This window comes from Periophthalmus magnuspinnatus, chromosome 10, assembly GCF_009829125.3.
Source record: "Periophthalmus magnuspinnatus isolate fPerMag1 chromosome 10, fPerMag1.2.pri, whole genome shotgun sequence".
NCBI classification, from domain to species: Eukaryota; Metazoa; Chordata; class Actinopteri; order Gobiiformes; family Gobiidae; genus Periophthalmus; species Periophthalmus magnuspinnatus.
In genome coordinates this window covers 640,311-666,595 of record NC_047135.1, presented here as the reverse complement: position 1 = coordinate 666,595, position 26,285 = coordinate 640,311, and the positions used below count along the sequence as shown (strand labels likewise).

Sequence of the window (26,285 nt, the reverse complement as noted above, 5' to 3'; positions counted from 1 at the left end):
CAAATATAATCCATGTCTGTAGTTGTTTGAATGTGGTCTTGAACAGTAATAGAGCAGACCAAAGTTTAATATGTTTGTGTATCGATATTGGCTCCAATCCACGTACTCGTTTACTCAATACTCGTTTTTCCTGCTTAATTAATGTGTGTTTTGTTTTTCTTTCAGCTCCAAGAAAATCAGGACGAGATTGAAAACATGATGAATGCCATTTTCAAAGGAGTGTTTGTCCACAGATATCGGTATGATTTTATTAATGCTACATCTGTTTAAATCCGTTTTGATATGTTAAAGAAGACGCTTTGGGCTTTTGCAGTGACGCCATCGCAGAAATTAGGGCGATCTGTATAGAAGAGATCGGCGTCTGGATGAAGCTCTACAGCGATGCCTTTCTCAATGACAGCTATTTGAAGTATGTGGGCTGGACAATGCACGATAAGGTGAGATCAGATTAGTTCAAAATGTCCATTGTTTTTGTCGAGGTTAAATTTCACAGCAGACCTATTCAGAGCTTTAAACCAAGTTATAGTTTCATTCACTCTCTCGAAGTTGTATTTGGAGTGACTCATGTTTGGGCAATCTTTAACCGCTTATTCTTAATACGCTATTTTGCCAATCTACCCCCAGTACACGCCCACTTCCTTCTCCACTTTTATTTTCTTAATCGGTGATACTCATAGGATTCGCAGCGTCGCATAGTCTGGAGAAGCAGACCCTTTGTAATAATAATAATAATAATACATTTTATTTTTAAGCACCTGTCAAAACACCTAAACACCCTGCACAGAAAAAGTGAAAAAATACAATATAATACAAAACTGATGTGGCCTAACATGTTGTGCTGACGTTTATGGTGACGTCAGCTCCCTTTGGGCACCGTCAGCAGACTTGTTTCTTTTATTAAGTCGTTTTAGATGAAAATTGTGATTAAAATGTGTAACTTATAACAGAATGATCCACAGATGTCAGAGATGAACTGTAAAGACACAAGCACAGTAGGGCTGATTTAATGTGTAACTTCATTTTTTTTCTGTCGCAGCAAGGAGAGGTACGTCTGAAGTGTCTGACAGCTCTGCAGGGACTCTACTACAACAGAGAACTCAATGCAAGACTAGAGCTGTTCACCAGTCGCTTTAAGGTGAGCTCCACCTGCTGGACAAAACGTGCACTGCAGTCACAGCAGTTTTCATTCATTCAGTACCAACACTGAGCTCAACACTGTTTCCCCCAGTGTTGACGATTTTCAACTTTAGAATGAAATGCAAACTTAAATATGAATTTTCGCAATAAATCATCTTTTGTTTTGTTTTTTCATTCAGGATCGGATCGTTTCCATGACTCTAGATAAAGAGTATGATGTTGCGGTGCAGGCAATTAAACTTCTCACCCTCGTTTTGAAGTAAGTGCTGTGTTTGTGTTTTTGTTTGTTTACTGTTGGAGCTGTCTAGACCGGTGCTTCATGGGATGTGACTTGTGTTTGTGGAACAAGGAGTCGGGATCATTTAGTCTGGAAAAACATGTGGGTCATAAATGGGCTTAAAATAGTTTAAAAGCACAAGGCCGATCGTCTTGTTTGGGATGTTTTTAACATTTCTACTAGACTTCTATAGAGACTTTTTCTAGCTTTTTTCCTTTTATTTGTTGATATAATGATTATATAATTTAATGATTGCTGTCATCTTTAATACGAGCTCATGAAAACTCATGTGTTTTCCTCATACAGTGCAACGCTTGGCCTGTCACAATAATCACTACATCCACTTATCGGTAATTTTTAGGCGTCAGTATTAATTGTGGGACTTTTTCTCTGCAGTAGTTGTACATTTTTTTGGTTATTTTTTCTGCAATATGATCAAGTTTGAGCTGTAGGAGGTTGAATTTATGATTTACCTTCAATATTCTAGTTTATCGTCTATATTTACTTCAGCAATATATTCCACTTCAAAATGTGTTACTGTGACAGGCCTAGTTTGAACTAGGAGCCACTTTGACTGCCTTTCTTTTTTACACCTCCAGCCTCTATGAGGCACTGTGGGTTAGATGTTTGAAGTGGAAGCCCCAGGTATAAAGGGGCAGGAAATTGTCACCAGGTGTTTGAAGGTGCAGAGCTTGGATCTGTTAAAATAACTGGACAGGATCCTGCTGCTTAGAGCTGTGTCCATTTGGACTAGTGACCACTGATTGGCACTACAACAACAAAAAGTCCCTCCTGCCCAGAAAGGATTTTTCTCAGAGAGCTCACTGCTCCTGTGGGACAGACTGGGACAGACTGGGACAGACTGGGACAGACTGGGACAGACGGCGTATTGTGGCAAAGGTGAGCCAAATAAATTAAGTTTAACTACTAATCTCTGGACTGTCTTTGGTACGTTTGAAGACACCCTGCAGACTTGTGTTCACTTTCAAACAGTAGTGTATTTGCACAGGTTAAATTGGCCTCCACACACATTTCCTCATGCTTTTTCTGTGTGTCTCTGCAGTAGCACAGAGGAAGTGCTGACCCCAGAGGACTGCGAGAGCGTCTATCATTTGGTTTACTCGGCTCACAGGCCGGTGGCTGTCGCAGCAGGGGAATTCCTCTATAAGAAGTAAGTCTACACAGTCCTGTATCCATGGATTTTAAAATGATGAAAAAGGAGCACTGTTGCTATAGAAACAAAAATAAAATACATATTTTTTTAATGGTGAAATGTCAGGTTTCTACTTCCTGCCAATATGTTTGAAGCATAGACTGTGTAGAGAAGTGGAGAAGTGAGCACACATACAGTCTATGGTTTAAAGCCTGAGAATAGATACTGTTATTGTTTATTTTATACTTTCCCACTGATCAGTCCTTGTTGTAAAGGACTGATCGATTCTTTTTCTGTTTGATGCTCAATGTAATAGAAATAGAAATTAAGTGTGCTTCTTTGCCAAAATCCTGTTGGTGTTTTATTAAAATATTTTCTACACAATTTGTAATAACGGCTTTTCTATGCGTGTGCAGATTATTCAGTCAGCGAGAGCCAGAGGAGGAGGGCGCCCCCAAGAGGAGAGGAAGACAAAGCCCAAATGCCAATCTTATAAAAACTACAGTCTTCTTCTTCCTGGAGAGTGAGGTATAAACTCATAGCTGCTCATTGTTACTGCTGTGTGTGAACAGTGAGATGCTTCTGTTTCTCTCCGTGTTTGCTCAGAGCTCCACTTTAAACTCAAACTCCTCAGAGTCGCTCACAGCGGCGCTGGATGTGACGATTGTACAAATGAGATTCGATATTTGAATATTTGAAATGGAGATTTTTCTATTATGCGTTTTGTTTCTGTGTCTCATGAAGCTCGGGTCACCAGTGCAAAACCCCTCTGTCTCTCCCTCTCTCTTCTTCTTCTTCTCTCCTCCCTCTCTCCTTTTCCTTTCATCCTTCTCTTCTCCTTTTCTCACCCTCCTCTCGTCCCTCTCTTCTCCCTCTCATCTCCTCTCCTCAACCTTCTCCTCTTCCTCCTCCTGCACATTGTATTTGCACTACTAGAAAGGAATCTTTTTTTTTTTTTTTTTTTGTCTATATGATAAACTTTAAACCGTAAAAGGTTGAATAAATGACTTATGTGACTCTTTTTTTTTTAAACAATATTGTAGATTTAGAATAGTTCTTGTGGTTTAAATCTGCTCTTGGGTTTTTGTGTCAGTGGCATAAATGAATTTCAATATGATCTTTTATTGTCTATATTTACTTCCGTGATATGTTGAACTTCATAATGTGATTTTGTGACAGGCCTATTGCTAATCAGTGTTTCGTTTCTGTTTTGTTCTTCCGTAGCTCCATGAACACGCGGCCTACCTGGTTGACTCCCTGTGGGAATGTGGGCCCGAGCTGCTGAAGGACTGGGAGTGTATGATCAGTTTATTGATAGACGATCCGTTGCCGGGGGAGGAGCGTATGTTACTTAACTTTTTACAGTATAATTCTTGGATAAAATGGCTGTGAGGTCCATGTTAAATTGTTTTGTGTTTCCAGCTCTCAACGACCGACAAGAAACGGCACTGATCGAAATTATGCTGTGCACCGTAAGGCAAGCTGCGGAATGCCACCCGCCAGTCGGACGAGGCTCGGGAAAGAGGGTAAAACTCTATATACTTTATGAAATAGACACTTTAAAGCAGACCTATTGTCCAAAATCAACTTTTCAGAGCTTTTAACCATGTTATAGTTATTTCCTCTTCACCGTTTTCTCACCCAATGTTGTATTTGGAGGGATTCATATTCATCTTTAATCGCTTATTTTCAAGACGCCATTTTGACAATCAATCCCCGTTTCCCCTTCCACTACTGTGACGTACACTTTTTTCCCAGTTTTATTTTCTTAATCAGTGATAGTTGTAGGATTCAGCAGCGTCGCAAAGTCATTTTGGTACAAATGCTCGCTCAAGTGATGTGCAGCTATGCATAAGTCCATTTACAGTACCGCAGCTTTCTAACATGGAAGTCTTTTCTTAAGTCGTTTTGGATGAATATTGTGATTTAAAATGTGTAAATTATAACATAATGATCCACAGGGGTCCGAGATGAGAACTATAGAGACATAAGCACAATAGGACTGATTTAAGAGTTTTATATTTACTTATTTAAATTTGTAAGTTAAAAAAAAAAATCATTTCATTTCAGGTAATGACAGCAAAGGAGAAAAAGACACAGCTAGACGACAGAACTAGAATGACAGAGTTGTTTGCTGTGGCATTGCCCCCTCTATTGGCCAAGGTATGTAATAACATGCATTTTAGTCCATTCAGTTTTATTTAAAATTCAACTGTTTTACTAAACTGGTCTGTATTTGTTTGCAGTATGCTGTAGACGCTGAGAAAGTCACAAACTTGTTGCAGTTGCCTCAGTTTTTCGACTTGGAAATCTACACCACGGGGCGTCTGGAGAAGGTTGGTTTTTGGACACAACTTCAAATATTATTAACATTCCAATTAGTTTTCAGCTGCATCACATTTTGAGAGCAGGAGCCTGTTTCCCTTAGTCAGGTACATGGATATAAACCTGATCAATGTTTTCTGTTTTATTATTACTATTAGGGATATAAGGATTAGTCAGATGTTTGTCATATTCACTTTTTTGTTCAGACAGTTTGATTCCATAGAGCTTGTCTCACACTACAGAAGTGTTTACTCATTACACAACAGGATTTTGAAAACATTTTATCAATATTTCTTCTCACAATAATCGTAACTTTTGAAAATGTATAAAATCATACATTTTATACAATGGCATTGCTAATTACTACCAACCTTTTTAGATTGTTGATGAAATCTCTGTCCTCTCTGTCCTCCCTCTCTCTCCCACTCTGTCCTCTCTCTGTCCTCTCTTTGTCCCCCTCTGTCCTCCCTCTGTCCCCCCTCTGTCCTCCCTCTGTCCCCCCTCTGTCCTCTCTCTGTCCTCTCTCTGTCCTCTCTCTGTCCTCTCTCTGTCCTCTCTCTGTCCTCTCTCTGTCCTCCCTCTGTCCTCCCTCTGTCCCCCCTCTGTCCTCCCTCTGTCCTCCCTCTGTCCTCCCTTTCTCTCCTTCAGCACCTGGAGTCTCTTCTGCGTCAGATCAAGGAGATCGTGGAGAAGCACACAGACACTGAAGTGTTGGAGACCTGCTCCAAGACGTTCCACGCACTCTGCAATGAAGAGTTCACCATCTTTAACCGAGTCGACATCGCTCGCTCCCAGCTGCTCGACGAACTGGTCGACAAGTTCAACAGGCTACTGGAGGACTTCCTACAGGAGGTACAAACACCAGCAGAGAGCCACACACGGGGTCTTAGGGCTGATGCCTTTTCCTGTTGTTTTGCATCCAGAGAAACTGATGGCCCATATGTGGGGTAGATTTGGATTATTTTCCTTAAATTCTGTCTCCCCCAGAGCCTTGTTTCACCACAGACCTTTAAAAGACCAGAGTCACGTTTTGTGCCGTTATCTCTTTGCACTAAAGTGTTCAGATAAAGCTGTGTGTGCTCTATAGGCAGCAGGTCGGCCAAAACAACACATCGGCCTGTGCTGGAGATTTAAGGCCGATAGCCGCTACGCTAAAAAGGGCAAAGGGCTCGACACATCAGGCACTTATTACAGTGTTTGTATCCTGAGACTTGGTTCAGTTCCATCAGCCTGGTTTCAGCAGAGTCTGGCTTTTTGAAACCTACAACATAGTGCAGCATTAAGTGTTTTTTCTTACGAAGGTTCTGCCACATGTTTCTCTCCATTGAGATGTTGTTGCGCTGCATGTAAAGTTTCTCAGTATGGCATTAAACATATCTACCTTGCGTTTATTAAATTACAGCTGTTTTCATTTCTCAAAAATACCTTGAAAATTACATTCTTACAGTGAACAGAGTCGTTACGCCATAGATCTTACCTGTAACACGGCCTTATGGCATTGCCTGCTTATTTGCATGGAAGAGAAAGTAATACGATTTCTGAGTTTAACTAAAACTTTTCTTTAATTACATTAAACGTGTCCATATCAACACGTACCTGAAATCTTCTTTCTTCTGATTTGGTCTCAGGGTGAAGACGCCGACGAGGACGACGCGTATCAGGTTTTGTCGACTTTAAAGAGAATCACAGCATTTCACAAGTGAGTCTCTCCTGTCTGCACATTTATAGATTTGATTTGTGTGAATCTCATTTTGATTTTGTTTGTTTCTGTAGCGCACATGACTTATCTGGCTGGGACCTTTTTACCAGTAATTTCAAACTCCTAAACACAGGCATAGAGAATGGAGACATGCCAGAGCAGGTTTGTAAATGCATTTTTGTTTACTTTACCAGTCAAAAGTTTGGACACGCCCTCTCATTTAATGTTTTTTTCATTTATTTTTACTACTTTCTACTCTTTATACACATACAGAAGACATCAAATACATGAAGTAATTATGAAGTCATTTTTTTTACATTCAAATCCTCATAGTTTCCACCTTTTCCTTATATATAGTAGTGTATTTACATTTTTCCTTATTACATAATTCCATATGTCTTGCTTCATATATTTGATGTCTTCTGTTTGTGTATAAAATGTAGTAAATAGTAAAAACAAAAAGATAATGAAGGATGTGTCCAAACCTATACACGACCAGTCAAAAGTTTGCACACGCCTCCTTATTCCATTTTATTTCTTTATTTTTACTGCTTTCTGTATTTTGTGTCCGAACATGTGACCGCTCGTGTGCGTCTTGTGCGTTGTTGTTGTTGATGCTGTTTCCTCTGCTCACAGATCGTCATCCATTCACTCCAGTGCACCCACTATGTCATTTTGTGGAACCTGGCGAAATCGTCTGAGGGCAGTGCCAGAAAGGTGAGGCCTGGAGTGTTCTGTCATCGTGAGGTCGTTTGGATTTGGTTTATTTGGTTGTTTTGGGCTAATTTCAATTCAATTTGAATAAGATTTATGAATTTTAATCAAGACTGGGATTCATTCATCTCTGATTGCCAATGACATGCAAGAGTCACTTTAATCAACAGGTCTGCAGCGTCTGTCCGGGGGAGCGGGGGGTTTGGAGCAGGGTGAAAACTTCGGAAGATTAAATTTAACTTGTTTTTTTTTTTTTAAACAGTACTTTTCAATAATCTGCCTTGTTTTATGTAAAAATTTAAATTGAAAGACGTTTTTTTTGTTTGTAATGAGACAAAATAATGAAAAAGTGATGCATTATGTTGTTTTCCATCCCTATTAGGAACATTTTTTTTTTTTAACTTCAAACAATCATCAAACTGTTGCAAACGATCCAGCCATTTCAGTTCCGATACTGATCTTGGCATTATAGGTTGAAGTATCTGCCGATGTCTTCTGGCACCAGTGACCGTAGGAAACTGTTCTGTCGTTACTTGAGAGATGAGTAACAGCTTTCAAGTAACGACAGAACTGTTTTGTGTAAATAATATTTGGCACCTGATGTCAGACACCAGTTTCGGATCGGCGCTTGCATTTACTGAATCCATGTTTACATTTCAGGACGACCTTGTGACCTTGAGGAAGCAGATGAGGGCGTTCTGTATGATGTGCCAGCGCTACCTCACCAACGTCAACACAGCCGTCAAAGAACAGGTAACGAGCGGACAGTCTGCAAACTTAAGGTGCAAAATGCCAAAAGATGAAAGTTTAAATCTGTCAACTTGGACAAATCGTTGCAGGAGTGAAAGGGGCAAAATGTTTACTTTCTGGATAATACTTTTCTTTTGCAACCCGCAGTGTAAAAATAACCAAGGTATTTTGTAAAATGTAGCAGAAACAGCTCCGCCACATTCTACAAATACCTGTCCTGGTTGTGGGGCGAGTTTGAAAGATTACATTGTATTTATGAATTAGATAAAGTTGCTATTTCTTGGTTTAAACTTTTGTTCATGGCCATATCTTCCCTCGAGTTCAGTGAATATTTCGTTATCTACTTTGTGTTACAAGAAAAAGGCTAAATCGAAACACACAAAACTCTCGGTCTGGCTGCATGTGCTCCCAGTGATACAACACAATCAGTACTATGTCCCTGACCCCTCAGTGACAGATGGCGCTACATATTATGGGGGTCACTATTTAATGTGTGTATCTCTTTTTAACAGGGGGAGGTTGTGTTGTTTTTTATTTGAGCTGTTGAAGATTTAATTGGATGTAAAGGGCAAATTACTGCTTAATCACCTTTGAATCATGGTGTTTATTTAAAAATCGTTTACCAGGATTATTCTTATTATGACATAAAGTTAAAAATAGAAAAAAAATAAAAGTTTCAGAGTGAAGACGTTTGGCTGCTCGTCCCAGCCTCTTCTTCAGTTCTGGTCAGATTACTGCTGGACACTGCCTTATATCTGTCTGAAGGAGGCGCTAACACTCCTACTAGAGGCAACAGTAGCTCAGCTGGTAGAGTGTTTGTCCACTGATTCGAAGGTTGGTGGTGCAATTCCAGCTCCCACAGATGAATGCTGTTGTGTCCTTGAGTGCCTGCCTCACCCTCAGTGTCTGTGTACACTGGTGTATGAATGTGTGTGTGTGTGTGTGTGTGAATATGTGAGTAGTTCCTTGATGTAAAGCGCTTTGAGCCTTGAAGGTGGAAAAGCGCTGTATAAAAAGGTGACTATTTATTTGTTCAGTTTCTGTATGTTTGGTAAGGTCTATTGAACTACCTTAAGTCATATTTTGCATAAATCCTAAGTTTTTCTTGTTTAGATTTAGGTTTATAAATGGGAGATAGATGATGTCTAAGATCCCCGTTCCTGATCAGGATTGACCTCTTTCACTTCCCTCTCAAACCTTTTCTTTGGGTAGATCATAGCTGGATGATAAAAGGGTCTTGAATGAGTGTGTCTTTTCCCCGTAGGCCTTCACCATCTTGTGCGACCTACTGCTAATCTTCAGTCATCAGATGGTGTCGGGGGGCCGGGAGCACCTGGAGCCTCTGGTGTACTCCCCCGAGGACTCGCTCCAGTCTGAACTCCTCTCCTTCATCCTCAACCATGTCTTCATCGACCAGGAAGACGACTCCAACAGCACAGGTAAGAGTTACTGAGAACCACCCTAAATAACTGTACAAAGTGTAAACAATCTGCTGATATCTGGTACAGATACATCACATTTTTCAGTGTTATCTCCTGTAAATATTGGTGCTGTACTTTTTTATGTAGTTTGTGGTTTATTCTGACTTTCTGTCGGTTGTGAACAGAGACCTGCCAACCCGGTTACCCTTTTATCAACCTTTTCCTGTTGTAAAATGTTATCGTTCATCTTTTATATTCAGTCATGGCTTAGAGTTTCAGAGCAGTCAATGTCAGCAAGACACTCTTAATACCATTAGTCCAATATTTTGCTAAATTATATTGATTGCATATTACCAACGATATTATAAACAGGGTTCACACACATCCTGGAAAACCTGGAAAATAATTGGCCTCTTTCCCAGACATGGAAAATGAGAATAAAAGTCCTGAAAAATATCTAATTTGTCCTTGAAAATGTCTCTGCCTTCTGCTTTGCTGGATTATTCAATGTCAGATTAATAGACTTTGGCTGCTATCACCACCACAGCAGAAAGAGCAGGTGGGATTTTAAAAAGCTCCTCTAAAACTCACCAAAACGCAGGAAGTGAGACCGATTTTGCACAATATTTCTTGGTGGAGGAAATGTTGCACATTCCTCCTCCATCTTATTTTTATCACAGGTGGCCGTCCCTTACTTTCTACTAGTGTTTGCCCAATCCTCAGAACTCGAATTAGAAGATATACTACCACACGAATCATGTGTGTCTGTATATGCGATACAATCCTACCACATGACATGAATATGCCTGCTGTGTGTTTGCAAATTAATTACACACCAAGACAAACACAGTGGGCTTTGTTTAGCCTTAGACTTTATATGAAAAAAGGGATAATGTAGATGGCATGATTATATGGTTAAAATGTTCTGGAAAATGATTTAAAGCAGAGTATGAGAATCCTGACAAGACTTCACAATAATGAGATGATGATAATGAGTAACATGGTGTGTGTTTCAGATGGTCAGCAGGACGATGAGGCGGTGAAGATTGAAGCTCTGCACAAGAGGAGAAACCTTCTGGCCGCGTACTGCAAACTCATCATTTACTGTGTGGTGGAGATGAGGACTGGGGCGGACATCTTTAAACAGTACATGAGGGTAAGACTGTCGAACAGGTCTGCTTTAAACAGGTCTGCAAACTGTTCTTTTCAGACCTTTTAACCGTGTTATAGTTGTTTCACCTTCACCATTTACTCACCTGGGGTTGCATTTGGAGTGATTCATGTTTGAGTAATTTTCAATTGCTTTTTTCATTTTGCCAATCTACCCCCGTTTAACCTCTACCGCTACACGCCCACTGTGACCTACACATTTCCCTCTACGAGTATCATCGATTTAAAAAAAAAATAAAAAACTGGAGGATTCGGCAGCATCATGTAGTCATTTTTGCACAAGTGAAAGACTCCGCAGAAGTCAGCGGATTTGTTTCTTTTATGAAGTAGTTTTAGATGAATATTGTGATTTAAAATGTGTAAATTATGACATAATGATCCACAGAGATGAGAACCATAGAGAAGATACATTTTAAACAAAGATAAACAAAACCTAAACCAAACCAAACCATGACAGAAACAATACTGATGTAAAGATGATTTCAGTGGCCTCCTTTTAGAATACTTGGAATTCTTCAGTTTCAGATTTTAGTTTTTTGTGAATTGTAAATAAATGTGGCATGTCCTTCTCAACAGTATTACAACGATTACGGCGACATCATCAAAGAAACCATGAGTAAGACCAGACAAATCGACAAGATCCAGTGTGCCAAGACCCTCATCCTGAGTCTGCAGCAGGTCAGTGTCTGTAGTGACCCCCGGAGACGGAGCGATGCTTTGAAAATGTGTTCCTGCCCGTGTGACCGTACCCACTGTCTGGTCTTTTCCAGCTGTTTAACGAGATGCTGTCTGAGCTGGGTCACGGGTTCGATCGCTCGTCGTCGGCGTTCTGTGGCATAAAGGAGTTGGCGCGTCGCTTCTCTCTCACCTTCGGTCTGGACCAGGTCAAAACCAGAGACGCCATCGCTATGCTTCACAAGTAAGACCTCCAGCTCCACTACGGACTTTCTACTGCGGTGTTTCAGATGACACAACTTTCTACTGGCCAATTATATTTAACGCAGATGGAGGCAGATAAAATTAATGTTTAAATACTGATTTTTGTTTTAATACAAGAAGTCACCTGTCCTAGTCAATTATAGAAATGATCAGCATTCGTGCATTTACCTTTTGGATATTTCATGACAAAGTACGATATAATTGATAGGAAAAACTTGCCCTTTTCTGGGAGTTTGACATGGGATGATATTAAAATGTGGTGTCATGATTGGCCAGAATAATTACGATTAACAATTATATCAGGAAATTATTGAAGAATTTAAAATGTTCTGGATATGAATAATTCAAATTTTAATATTATGAACATTTCATCCTATTTAAACAGCGTTATAAACAATATAAACGCCATTGTCTTTGTTGGCGATTCTCACGATTTTGTAAAATGCCCCTTTTTATCATGATAAACGATATTACTGTTTATCATCTCATGGATATCTGGGAGTATGACATCATCACGTTTTATAATCTGAAAAGCTCCCAGTAAAACTCGGCCCCGTGTCCTGGATCTGTCGAGGGAGATGGATGACTTCTTCAGAAATGCATGCGTCCCTGTCGTCTCACATCTGCCCCTGATCTGATCTGATGAGGCGACTTCAGTGAATGGGCCCCACTATTTTTGTATGTCATTATTTATTAAAGGTTCAAGTTTATCAGTGACACAGTCTGCCCACAGAAGGACAGAGGTTTACACGTCAAAGAGGGTTTTAGGTGGTGTAATTAATCATAAATGAGTCAAATAAGCCATGGATGGAGAGTTTTTTACAAACTGTTGAAACGAATGCTCCTACAATATACACATCAGCATTCTGACGTATTCTCCTATTATTAATTATAAATGATTTCATATGTCACGCTGTGTAAACAACGTGGCGCCATGTTTAGTTGGCTTTATTTATGCACATACATGTATATATAATTTTTTCCCCCTGAATATTTGTGCATTTGATTGACTTTGCAAAAATATTCACTTAAAGCAACACTTTCTGGAGGCGTCACCTGTATGATTCTATGGAAACGTTATCCAAAAAGTCACAGCAGGGCTTTAAAAACATGGAGAACTGTGCTTCATGTGTTTTACAGTGATATTGTAAAACACTGAAACACATTTATCTGTATTTGATATATCTGCGAGTGCTGATCTGTCTCTCCTCACTCTCCCTTTACAGAGACGGAATAGAGTTTGCTTTCAAAGAGCCCAGTCCTCAGGGAGAAGGGGGCCCTCCTCTGAACCTGGCGTTTTTGGACATTCTCTGTGAGTTCTCCTCCAAACTCATGAGACAAGACAAGAGGACTGTGTAAGTACTTCCTGTCTCTAACTTCCTTCACTTTGACACATTTAGACAGATGTTTTCACAGCTGGAGCGGCTGTTTGTCTGGAACATGTGGTGGTTTTGTGCTCGCATTTTACCCACGGTTACAGCACAGCTCTGAATTGTGTAGTTAATTTTCCTGTCTGTGTGACCTTCATGTTGCGGTCCCCAGGCACATGTACTTGGAGCGATTCATGACGTTCCAGATGGCACTGCAGCGCGAGGACTGCTGGCTACCGCTCATCTCGTACAGAAACTCCCTACAGGCAGGGGGCGATGACGACACCATGTCTGTGATGAGCGGCTGCTCCAGCAGGGGCTCATCGATGCGCTCCAAAAAAAACAAGCCTCCCGTGGTTACGGCTGGACCCTCTGTCGCCAAACGGAAACTACCAGAAGGTAAACAACAATAATATACTCTGGTTATAACTAGTGTTGTTCCGATCTGATACTATACATGGCCTTGGTGTACTCGCCGATTTGCTCACTGATACCGATACCACAGTGTGAAGAAATTAGCTAAAGTTACTCCATTTTCTAACAGCGCAAGAGTAAAAGTCTCTCTAAAGAACATCTAGAAAGAGCCACATTGGCCCATTTCAAACCAAATGAAAGTCAGAAAGAGCTGTACATTTTTTACACGTAATGAGACAAACTGATTAAAAACATTATTTTAAAAGATGAGTTGTGCTGATTTAAGCATTTTCACTTTGTACCACAGAGCTGGATAGAAACAGCAGTGACACCTGTATAAAGACCTCATCCTCGGCGTGTATGGCTAATTATGCAGAGTAAACTAAGTCTGTGTTAGCGCTGTCATCGTGTCAGCGCTGGTGCCGGCTGTACTCTGACTCCTTCACTTTGCGTAGTTATTTTCCAAGTTCAGCGTCCACTCCAAAGCGCTAACACAAATGTCTCTTCTGTCATTAGCGTGTGTCTGCAGAGCCTCCACAGTCTGTATTTAACCTGCTGAGTGTTAGCGTTAGCATTAACCACAGACGTCAACAGCGGCAGTGCTTCATCTACGGGTCTTCATTCTAGAAATACAGATATGCAGATACATAAACGGAGTGGTCAGATTAATGATTTGGTCTGAGTACTCGCTGACACCGATGCCTGAAACGTGTGCGGTATCGGTATCAGAACACCTGTAGTAGCATCCCCGTTCAGGTGGATATGTTCTGAACAGCACAGATTATAGATTATAGGTTATGAGTCTGACTTGTTACAGAGGCAGTGTAGGAGCCCAGATTAACCCAGATGCACCGTTTGGAGCTCTGAGCCAGTGGAGAGATTAAACAGCAGATGGCACCGTCACTTTAAGCATACTGCATGTTTGATCCTTCCCTTTGTGTATTATCACTAATGTCACAATAACAGTGTTCAGGTAAAGTAGCTCTGATATGTGAGTTTTCAGAGGAAGGTACAAGAGCATTACCTGGGCACAAATTTGTCTTTAACTGCTTCTAAATACATCTTAAAAATGTATTGATTCATTAAAAAGTGTTCTCAGCGTTCTTCTTCTAACTGCTTTTGGTTTGCTGATTTTTAACGAGAACAAAAAAAGATTTACAAATAGTTCTTTACATAGTTTAAGTTTGCAAAGCCTTGTCAGTTTGGTCTTAAATGTTCGTATTAACCCTCTACATGATCCTGGGTTTTTTTATTTCACTATTGTGTCTGTAAATCAAGATATGAACATTAATAACAGACAAATCAGGTCCTTCTTTCCTTGAGGTCGCTCCTGTTAGCGTTAGCAACAGGTTTGATTGACAGCGTTGCTAAGTGCCCGCTCCCTGTCAAACCAGTGGCGCAGTTGGAAAGGGGCTTTACCTTCAACAGCTTTGCTCCTGATTGGCTCTTTGGTTGCTATGACACTCGAGGAATTCCAAATATAATATATAATACGGATCGATCTGATACTGGTGCCAATACTGAAAAATTGACTGGCTCCTGATTGGACAGATTGATGTAATAAGACTATTTCATGGTCGTAGTTGGAGCTGAAAGTCTCATAATGTTTGAACTTTTATTTACGCAAAGTTTTTCTGTTACTTAAGAGATAAATAACAGCTCCATAATACATTTGAATCAGGCCTGTGTTAACGTTTATTTTCTTAAAACAAAAATATGTTTTCAGTCGTATCTGGTATCGGCAGATCGCTAAAGCCATAGTACTGAAATCGTGCCTCCCTAATTCCTCAATAGTGCGTGATATTTATTCGATCATGAGTTTGAGTCTGACCTGTTCACGTGTTCGTCTTCGTTTCAGAGGAGAGCAGCAGCAGTGACATGTGGCAGCAGAGCATGCAGACTCCGGTGATGATGCCATCGCCCCACCTCACCTCCACCGCCATGAGAGACCCCAAGAGGGCGAGAGAGGACAGCTACATGGGCGTGTACCCCATGGCCCACGAGCAGACACCCCATCACCCACCACACCATCAACCCACGCCCCAGCACCACCCTCCGCCCATGGACTACAAGTATGGCTTATATCTTTACATCCATTTCCTATATTGAATGTACAAAGATGGCAGCAAATGGCCAAAATACATTAAAGTCATTACGTTACATCATTAATCAATACATTTGGGCCCTGTTTTGAGTTTTTAGAGAGCTGAACATTTGGCTCAAGATCAAAACTGAAAAATCTTACCAAACAATGAAAACTGCAATAATAGATTTTTATTTTTTAAATGGACAAATTTGGATTAGCTTTTAAAATAATCCTTGTATGTGTTGTTGTCGTACAAAAACACACAGGATGAATGAAATTATCTGACTTTTTTCCCTTTAAATTCCCTTATCTGAAGTTGGCGCTGCCCTTAAGAATCACTGCTCTGATGATGATAAGCCAGAGTCCAGCACTAGTCCCTGGTCATCGCGTCTGTCTGGCCAATCCTCATAGATGCACTTTTTAATTACCGTCAGCCGTTTATTTCCAATGAGCTTGATGTCTTACACTTTTGCTTAAGACCTTCTGAGGAGTTTAATACGCGCTTAGGCTTCGGTCCAGACACATCCGTCCAGAGGGTTGCCAGGCGTCCGAGGGCTTCAGCGTTTGCCAAATGACATTAGATCTGGTGCTGTGTAATTCCCCATTTGGACACTATTAATTTAGAGGGCAAACGGTGGAAAACGCTTGTACCCAACACTACTGCCAAGCGCGCCGGTGTCAGGGAAACGCGCCGGTGTCTGGGGCGGGCAGCGGTCCAGACAAGCCCCCGACCAGAATTATATTGGTGCATCCCAACACATACCTATGATATAACTGTGTCATCTTATACTAGTTCTATAAAGTTATTGATACTTCTACTATCTAGTTTCTAGGTTTTAGAATTGATTAGCACCTGGGTATCTCCTCACACACCCTGTAAACCCGTGTGTGTGTTTGTGTTTGTGCAGTTCACAGGTGACGTGGATGTTGGCCCAGAGGCAGCAAGAAGAAGCACGGCAGCAGCAGGAACGAGCCATGAACTACGCCAAGCTGAGGTCCAATCTCCAGCACGCTATGTGAGTAACACAGAGACGCACACAGACACAAAATTATGTTTATTTCTGCTAATATTTGTGATGCTATTTACTGGTTTGGGTGTTGCCACATGTCTAACGTTTGTCCTGGAAGTACAGTTTATTTTGCTGTTTTTTTATACTTTATTATTATGATGATGATGATTCTGTTCACGCTTTGTCTTAACTGTAAACTTCAGAGTCCAAGTCCTGTCCCTTAAGGATCAGTATAATCTAATATCCCTCATCATTGATATTATTCTGATGTTGTCAGCTTCAAGAATCCATTTTGATTTACAGTTGGAATTTCAGTTACAAAGACGTCATTTTGAATATGTTTTTGGTCATGACTTAGAAGTGTTCCTCTTATTTGTAAATGAGTTTCAGCCCTTTGAGGATGTTTTTGCTTCCCTCTAAATCTACAAACATGGATTTATTCTTTAAAAAATCCACGACTCCAGAGTGTGACTTCTTGGGCTCAACGGTGTGTCTGTCAGAGCCTCACCACATCCTCCTCCTGTGTCCTCATTATAAACATGAATTAAATACGATAGAGCACTTTTAAATTATTGTTTCTATTGACGACTAAAGGGGGAAAAAGAAGTTAACTCACTCACTTTCACCTCTGACCAGACGCGTCAGAAGTTAAAGCCAGAAATGTGGCCGATGTGCTCAGAGCCAAACTCACCTCAGAGATCATAAGTTTGTCCAAGTTCATAAATGGATTTTAAAGAGTCACAGTATTTTACAGAGCAGAGTCAGACCTGCAGATCCTCCACACTCTGTTTAGTTACTTAAATGAAGCTGCCGACGCATGAGGTGAAAAAGAAAATAAAACTAGATGCAAAAGACATCAAAGAACAACTATTGAAGCTGAAAACTAAGAAGTCTCACTCTGCACTTACTATAGTGAATTGTAAAGATCCTTAAAGGTCCTATAATACGCAGAAACAGACCTGGAGTTGTTTTGTTTCATTCACACATGTTTGAGTCACACTTTATTATTAGTCTCTACATCTGCAGAGTTGACGCCTATAAGTTTAAGTGTGTAGTATGTGGTTAAAAGTTCTTTATATACATCACCTTTATCGTTGAAGCGAGTTAAGGACGATATATTAAGCGTCGGGTTTTCTGCTTAGGCCCCTGCAGTATCTCTCTGGTCATTTCTCTTGTCATTTTTGTTGTAAATAAAGATAAACTCGCGCTAACGTCCGCTGTGTTCCTCTCAGTCGTCGAGGCACTAGTCTGATGGAGGAGGACGAGGAGCCAATCGTGGAGGACGTGATGATGTCATCGGAGGGCCGCATGGATGACATCAACGAAGGCATGGACTTCGACACCATGGACATCGATCTGGTCAGTCCTCACAGCTCTGAGCTCGGTCCGGTCCAAGGTCACTTCAGTACGACACATGTATCTGCATATTCTAATGAGCTGTCCTTTTAAAACCACCTCGGACCATTACCTCAAATCACTTTTCGTAGCCGTGGGGCGAATGAGGATACAAGGGAACTTTATTAAAGTTTCACTGGAGAAATGAACTACTCTCTGCAGCTCTAAAGTGCAGGGAAAGTCTGCATGATGTATGAATACTAAATTGGATTATTTATAAGTACGAAATTTAAGGTGGAGTTAAAATACATTCTGTCACATTCAAGTCACATTCGGAAAATTAACGTTTTTGTACTTTTAAAACTATTAGATTTCATATAATTCTTTTCTTGATCAATTCCCCATTTGCTTCTCTGAACTCATCGTTAGCTCAGCTCTGCACTGCAATCAATTCTTCCCTCCCTCCCTCTTACTATACCTCCCAGATTAATGTAGAATTTATATTACATTCATTGAACAAATGTGCAACAAGATCCAGATAAACTGTCAGAAAATGGCCTCAGTAACACTTGTACAGCCGGGATCCCACACGTCCTGGAAAACCTGTTTTGCAGACATAGAAAACACGAGGAAAATTAGGAAAAAAAAGGGCCTGGAATATGTATGAAAATTTCTCCACACTTGGCTTTGGTGTTTATAGGCTCAAATAAATGGAGACATTTACTGCCCCCTATTGGAGCGTTTGGCTTTTTGAAAAACCTAAAATCGATCAAAATTCAGGAAATTACCTCTTTAACACAAAATGTCTCCCTCTTTCACCTTAGCTGCTCGGCGGGGCTTCGGCGTCACATGGGCGTCTCTTAGTTTGAGCTTCAGCAGAAAATATGTTTGGGTCGTCGCCTCGTGTGTGTGTGTGTTTGTGTGATTCATCTGGAGTAACTCTGGAGTTTGGGTTCAGCCTCAGGATTTGACCACATCTTTCATTATTAAAACTACACAAACATCTTTCATTATTAAAACTGTATAAACAGGGAGGTCATGTGTTTGTAGACGACGTGATGACATAAATAAAAACGTCCTGGAAAAGTCCTGGAAAATGATTTTAAGGAAAGTGTGGGGACCCTCATGCCGTTTTTTATGACACTCAGACACTTCACACGGATCACAAAATGAAGGAGACATAAAAATGCAGTTATTTTAAGGCAGAACGGTGAGTTTTGGATACCGATAGTCAAAAGTCTAAACTCGGTCCAATCTCAGCATTATTTACGACGCAACTCTTTATGGACTAATCATAATCTCACAGGTTTATGTCAAACTGGAGCTCACATAAACAGACTGGAGTATTTGATTTTTATCTGAGATGTGGAAATTCTCGCTCTGTTAACAGTGGCTAACGTTAGCAACTTTACACCATAACAGTTTATTTAAGAGTTTTTTTCATAATCAGGATCAACAGTGACATAAACCAGCTCGTCTGCTTCATTCAGTCGTGTTGTGTCCAGTTAACGACCGTCTCTGTCCTCTGTTGTTTTCCCCTGACTCTATCTGTTGTGACCTATATTGACCGCTGTAGTGACCACTGATGCCCACTACTTTTCTAGGTGCATCGTGGGAAGTTTTGAGCGCAGTTCTTTTTCACTCACTGGACGTTCTGATGCCACTAAAAACGGCGTGACCTCTAAATCGGACACAGCCGGTGGTCGAGTGTCTAATGTGTTTGGGCATCGTGTTGATAAAAACATGAATCTAAATAATTGAATAAAATGCTGTGTAACTGTAGTGAACCCTCTGGCCTCTGTGAATCATAAGTGAGTCATTCGCTCATGTGACGCCAAAGCCACAATCTGTGTAAAAATATCAGGCCCAAACCCAGAAGTCTGGTTTGGATGTTTCGCTCTGGACTTGAACTTATGAAAATCTCTCCAAATGTCATGTTTATCCAGCTAGAAAATAGTGTTTCCTAATTTGGCCATAGTCATCACAGTCGTCTTCCACACGCCGCAGAGCAGAGGTCAGAGGTCGAAGTTAAACTCCACAGAGCTGAGGTCGAAGTTAAACTCCACAGAGCTGAGGTCAAAGTTAAACTCCACAGAGCAGAGGTCGAAGTTAAACTCCACAGAGCAGAGGTCAGAGGTCAAAGTTAAACTCCACAGAGCAGAGGTCAAAGTTAAACTCCACAGAGCAGAGGTCAGAGGTCAAAGTTAAACTCCACAGAGCAGAGGTCAAAGTTAAACTCCACAGAGCAGAGGTCAAAGTTAAACTCCACAGAGCTCAGGTCAAAGTTAAACTCCTTTTTTCTTTTTTTTTCAGCCTCCGTCTAAGAACCGACGCGAGAGATCCGAGCTCAAGCCAGATTATTTCGACCCCGCCTCCATCATGGACGAATCGGTAAGAATCACCCAGAATCCCCTTTGTGCCTGTCACTACTTTGTGTGGATTTATTTTAGATTTTATATTTTTGCCCGTGTTTTAGTATCGAACGAGTCTGAGCCGCTTTGAGAAACATTTTAAATATGAAGCCATAACATTTGAGTAAAGGCTGATTTATGAACTGCTTAAACTAGAACAGGAATTTAATTTGTATAATGCGTCCCAACCCTGTACTTTAAAACTCTACAAACGCAGATGCCATTAGCCGCCTCTGAAAATGTCACGTTTTTATCTGTTTCTGGTCCATCTACATTTATTACAGCATAATAGTTTTAAATGACTCTCTAGTGTTCGGCTTTTGGGGCGTTTGTTTTGTTTAATAAGTGCAAATTAGTATGTACATGTATTATCATAATTCATAAGACTAAATCACCAGACTCCAAATACGCATCTACTGTTTGAGGTAAAAAACACAAGAATTTAAGTGTAGTTTAGTCTTTATTTGAAAGGACCATGTACATAGCATAGACTGTATATGTAAATGGACATAGCTAACCTGCTAGCCCACGCGTTCTAAACAGGAAGTGATCACGGACGCACTTCCTGCTGCATCGACTCTGGCTCCAATTCACTTTCTGTGTAAAAACTGTGTCCGCTCTCTCTGTACCTGCTGCTGTCAGACTCGTCAATCTGACCTTAAAATGTTCGCTCCACATCACCCTGATATTTTTATTTCGCTTTTGTGTCCTTAAATCAAGAGATGAACATTAATAACAGACAAATCAGGCGCCTTCTTTCCCCGAGGTCACTCCCGCCGTAACTACTGGCCCCGATGAGCTTAATTTGGAGCTAGATGCTGTGGGTGACGTCACAGAGACATTTAACCCCGTCACAAGAACAAACTTTGAATTTCTATATGTCACTAAAATAAACAGACGATAAACGATAAAATGGAAACTCCTTTATGCCACTGACACAACAACCCAGAGCAGATTTAAACCATAAAAACTATTCTAAATCTACAATATTGTTAAAAATCATGAGCTGCAATAAACAAACAGCAGAATAAAACACTTCAGTCGTTTGAGTCTGTAATGAGGTGACAAGTTGTGTATTAAAACCTTAACGGCTTAAACCTGATCATATCGACAAAAAGACCCAAAAATGTTCCAGTAGAGCAAAGAAAAAACACAATAATGTGCTGTTCCAGCTTCATATTTAGAATGACAAGTCGATACAGTGATTATAGAGAGAGGCCCAGAGACATTAAGCTCATAACAAACAGATGTATTAGAACTATAAGTCTGGTGTAAAGTATTTGCATTCTCTCGTTAAAAAGGCGCGGTTCTAAAAATCTTTTGCTAATTTGAAATGAAAAGTGTTTCTCTCTGACGAAGGGTCCAGTTTAAATATGTACTTTGGATCAGACCACACACTCTCATCTTGTAAAGACGGTTTCACCAGGAGCAAAATAACACTGAAACTTTACCGTCTCAACATTTCCTGTGTCAGTCGTCCTTGGGTTGAGCTCCTGAATAAAACCAGTGAATCTCTCTAAGCAGATCTCTGCAGAAGCCACTTCTATTTGTTTTCTAAATGACGAGACACATTTATTGCCCCATCAAACTTTAGAGCTGTTGAAATGGAGCGGGTCGGGTTAAGGTAGCGCTCCGTTAGCTTGTAGCGACTTGCTCGCCTTCCCTCTTCACTGCGCCGCGCTGTATAAACATCATAATGCCGCGGTGACATATTAGTTTGTGAAATGTGAAAGGGTCGTCCTGGGGTGACCGGGGGAAGTGTTTAAGCTCCGCTCCACGTTTGCGAGCGCAGACCTGTAGCTGTGACCTCATCATCGAGCGCCTCGTTAGCATGCACACGACGCCGAGACCTTAACATTATGTCCTCCACTGACGAGCGCGTTCACAATCACTCAGGAGAAAGTGGACACAGGTCAAAAGTCTGGACACACCATCTCATTAAATGCTTTTTTTTCTGTAGTAGAGTTATTTAAGTAGTAAAAATAAATATTTTTTGACAAGGCAAAGGATAGTGGAGGATTTGAGACTGTTTTTCACTGCTGCATAATCCCACGTATCTGACTTCATATATTTGATGTTTTTATGGATTTTAAATGTACAAAGTAATAAACAGTAAAAAATATATTTGAATGTGAGGGTGTGTCCAAACTCTTCAGTCTGCAAGGAAATATTTGTGTCAGAAATGGTTCTAAATCAAATCAGAGAATCATTTTTATTAAACTCAGATCAGTAACACTCAAAATGTAGTTTGTTTCAAAGTCAGATTAAAAACATAAAACAATGTTTACAAGTGTTTGAAAACCTGGACTTTTGTGTGGGTGGATGTGATTGTAACTCTTTCCTCAGACGCAGAATCATTTTCAGATTTTTTTTTTCTTATTACATCTGATATTTCCGAGGTTCATCACTAGACGAGTTTATGTGGCTCATATTCTGGGCTGCGGAATTCCAGAGATTTTACAAAAATGAAAAGTTAATTTGTGAACTTGGCCTCACACACATTTGGTTGTTAAATTGTTAATCTTGTTGGGGACAAATGTCAGTTATTCGCTGCAGAAGTGCGACGGTCTCGGCTCTGAACCCCGTGTCTGTCTCTCGGAGTCGTTCTGTGTGAACTTCACTAATGCTCCTGTTCTGTTCTCTCTAGGTCCTCGGGGTGTCCATGTTTTAAGCTAATATCCAGATGATTTTGACGCTGGAGAAGACAGAAGAGGCGCTTTGTATTTAAAGAGAATTTTAGACCGAAGTGTTTTCTGTTTAAAAAGAAAAAAAAATTCTAAAAATCCAAAAAAAAAAAAAAAGTAAATCTGGCTTGTACTCCACGTGGACCAATGACGACCCACACTCAGTGTTGCTTGCTCAGAGAGGACTTTGTTTCAAATATTTACTTTTTATAATCTTGGGTAAGCTCTTCCTGTTTGAGAATAATAGTGTAACAGGCCACTTCCAAAAACTTATTTAGAAACGTGTCTGAAATATCCATAGCTTTTTTTGTTCCTTCCAGATTTTTTAATGGGGATGGTGTGTTTTAACTTAAGAAACCTTTTGTTTTATGTCTAACCCTTTTTACAATTGTAGTAAGTTACCAGGTGTGAAGTAGTAATTTATAAACAGACTAGTAGCTTGCTTGTATACTGTGTTAGCCAAGTGGATGGAGGTCTTCAGTTTCTGTGCTCCCCCTTCGCTCCTCCCGATCTCTCACTTAAGTCCCGTGCTGTTGGGTCTTTGTCAAAGTCTCCCAAAAACCACTGTTGATTTTGAAAGTACTTCCACTTTTTATGCTGTGAAGCTAGAGTCCTTTTAAGACAGAACTCAGTCACTTCAGCTTCGATCAGCCGACATTTCAGAGTAAAGCGTCATTTTGAACACGGAGGAGTCGTCCCGTCGAGCGCCGTGTAGGGACTGGACTGTACAATCGGATCACGCTCGGAATTACGTGAACTTAAAACATAATTAACATCTTAAACGCCTTTATAAAGAAACAAAAATAGTGATTACATCGGAATAGTCACATTTTTGGGTTGGCCGTTCACTTTTTCTCCAGACTTGATGCCATTGGGTCGGCAGCACTCATTCTTGAAAGTTTAGTTTTTTTAACAGAGGCCGGACACTTAAATCATCCCAAAATGCGAACTTTAACTACCACAGAAGCCGTTTTATATAAAAGTTACTGAGTTCTGTTTTAAATCTTAATATTTTTAAAACTTTACCCCCAGATTTGGACCACTACAGACTTGCCTTCGTACAATTGGCGTCTCACAAGGTCCAGCAGCATCATGTTGAATGGGTATCTCTACATTTTAAATAAAGTTATATATGGATCGGTGCTGAATTTATAAATGTTCTTTTTGTTTATGTTTCAACTTTTCAACTTGAGTCACACAGTTTGAGTAACTAAAACATGAAGCATGAGGTAATAGCCATGCGACAAGGAAGATTTTTAAATTTGTATTTTAATGTTTTTTTGTTCTTTTTCGGTCTTGATAATGTCTTCGGATTTGTACCTTTTTTCCTACATGTAAATTAGTTTGGATATCTAATGAAGCGACTTGTGAAAATCAGCTTTAAACCCGTTTCTTCTGTCACAAATATCTTAGATCTAAAATATAACATGACAAAAGGTAGTCACTCAGACAATACTGAAGATGTAAGAGTTGTTCATTACCGCAGTGGCAGCTAGACGAGGCGTAGATTTTGACATATAATGAACTGTTTTGTCTACTGACGTTTCTTTTGTAGTCATTCCATGCTTAAGCCTTAAACATGCTCGCGGAAGTCACCGATCTCACGTAACCTCCCGTGTCTGAGGCCCTCGTGTTTTAGGCCGTTTCAAAATTTGGCTTTTTTTTCTTTTTTCTTTTAGAATATGAATAGGTTGCGTTCATGTCATTCGAGAATCTGGTGCGATTTAAAATGGAGGGCAGGGGTCTGGGGTGAGAAGTTCCACATGGGCCCCCTCCGATATAAATGAAAAGTAAGAGGGTCCCGGGACAACAGACCCCTTTGCCCCCCTCCAGTCTACGCCCCTGCTTATTTAACACTATGGGGAGTTTTAATTTTAAGAACCAACCCAAAATTTCACATGTAGAATTTTATAATGTTTTTGGTAGGAATTAGATCCACAAACTCTAGTCAAGTCTGAACAAAGTGGAATTTTTTAAACTCTCAAACCTTCTATTTTAATCTAGATAAATGTAATAAATTCACAAATATTAATCATAAACCAGGTCAAAACATGTTCATTTTAAAAGCCAAATTCTCCCGTAGATCCTGACCTCCACTTCAGTTTATAAAGTTGCGATGTGACGTGAACCCAACCTATGGAGCCGGTCAGATATAACGTGCGAGAACAGCTTATGTGTTTGCATAATTTTATGTAAGTAAAATGAAATTCTTTAAAAGGACAAAAGTACTGTTTGTTTGTTACTTACCACTACATTGGTATAAATTCTTATTAGATCATGTGTATATATACAAATTTTAATTTCATTTTTTTTGCCATCTCTGTGTCCTGCACTCTTTGCCTACACTCTATAAGTTTATGTCTATATCCCACCCTCTTTCAGTCACTGTTTCTTCTGCTTTGTACTCGTCTGGAGACAGTAACTTTTGAATAAAAATCAACACATTTCATTTGGTAGTTTCACTTTTATGACCTGGCTGATTGTAATGTGACTGATGACGGCGTTAGACGTGTCCAGGCAGGGTTCGTGTTTTATGGCTCACGGGGCTGATCATTCAGGGTGAGAGAAAGTTCAAGGAGAGGAACCTAAATCTATCACTGGTGAAGTTCTCTTACCTGACACCAGGGGGCGAGCCGTCCCAGGGAAACAGCCAAGTTGCCTCAGTACGTGCCTGAACTTGTCCTCTCCTCATTGACTGGACTAAACCGGGCCGTGCTGTGGTTTGTGGGAGATTTAATATGTCCAGACTGTCTGTAACCAAACGTGTAAAACTCAAAATGTGTTTTAGTCCCAACGCTGCAAAATGAGCCGCAGGACAGAGCTGCTCCTCAGTGTAACTCAGATCTGGACAGGTTTTTGTGCTCTACATACTGATGGCTCTGGTGCTAATTTTGTAGTTTTTAGATTGACGTTGGGGAATTGGGACTCAGACTCAGAACGGCACAACTACAACAAAAATACTATATAAATATTAAACATCCATGAGTTTCAGCACCATCCAAGGATTATTCTTTTTATTCCAAAGATCTAATCACTTTGTTTGAAGCTTTTATGCATGATCCATTAACAATGTAAGTCTTCATAGTGTCTTGTGATTTTCTGAATGACCAGATGCCCTTCCTGGGAGGCCCTGCACTTTTATTACAGGCAGGTTAAACAATGACACTGGAGGTTTATGGAGCTCAGCAGACACAGCTCTCCCCCACGTCCCGGAAGTGTGTTCCCCGTTCACTTTCCTCATGGACTTTGCAAAAAAACATACTAAAAGATTGAAAGCTCAGGGCTAATCAGCTGTGGAACAAGTGACACAAGACCTGTACTTTTATTTATCTGAAAACTGTTGTAAACTGCGATGTTACTAAAGCATTTCACAGATTTAATTTTATTTTT

The 26,285-nt window shown here is 40.3% G+C and overlaps 1 protein-coding gene across 1 annotated transcript in view; it reads left to right on the top strand.

Moving 5' to 3' along the window:
* The window catches only part of stag2b (stromal antigen 2b), a 33,312-nt gene extending 7,958 nt beyond the window's left edge, over positions 1-25,354 (top strand). The window contains exons 9-34 of the mRNA XM_033973465.2: positions 166-239; positions 314-437; positions 1,037-1,135; positions 1,317-1,396; positions 2,478-2,585; positions 2,984-3,095; positions 3,792-3,909; positions 3,990-4,093; positions 4,638-4,730; positions 4,814-4,903; positions 5,541-5,744; positions 6,521-6,591; positions 6,666-6,753; positions 7,228-7,308; positions 7,966-8,058; positions 9,320-9,494; positions 10,493-10,632; positions 11,223-11,324; positions 11,417-11,565; positions 12,812-12,940; positions 13,128-13,354; positions 15,228-15,441; positions 16,364-16,471; positions 17,698-17,824; positions 20,114-20,191; positions 22,859-25,354. Of these exons, the coding sequence (XP_033829356.1) occupies positions 166-239; positions 314-437; positions 1,037-1,135; positions 1,317-1,396; positions 2,478-2,585; positions 2,984-3,095; positions 3,792-3,909; positions 3,990-4,093; positions 4,638-4,730; positions 4,814-4,903; positions 5,541-5,744; positions 6,521-6,591; positions 6,666-6,753; positions 7,228-7,308; positions 7,966-8,058; positions 9,320-9,494; positions 10,493-10,632; positions 11,223-11,324; positions 11,417-11,565; positions 12,812-12,940; positions 13,128-13,354; positions 15,228-15,441; positions 16,364-16,471; positions 17,698-17,824; positions 20,114-20,191; positions 22,859-22,882 (3,012 nt within the window). The 3' untranslated portion in view covers positions 22,883-25,354. The remainder of the gene's footprint in view (positions 1-165; positions 240-313; positions 438-1,036; positions 1,136-1,316; positions 1,397-2,477; positions 2,586-2,983; positions 3,096-3,791; positions 3,910-3,989; positions 4,094-4,637; positions 4,731-4,813; positions 4,904-5,540; positions 5,745-6,520; positions 6,592-6,665; positions 6,754-7,227; positions 7,309-7,965; positions 8,059-9,319; positions 9,495-10,492; positions 10,633-11,222; positions 11,325-11,416; positions 11,566-12,811; positions 12,941-13,127; positions 13,355-15,227; positions 15,442-16,363; positions 16,472-17,697; positions 17,825-20,113; positions 20,192-22,858) is intronic.
* The last annotated feature ends 931 nt before the right edge of the window (positions 25,355-26,285 follow it).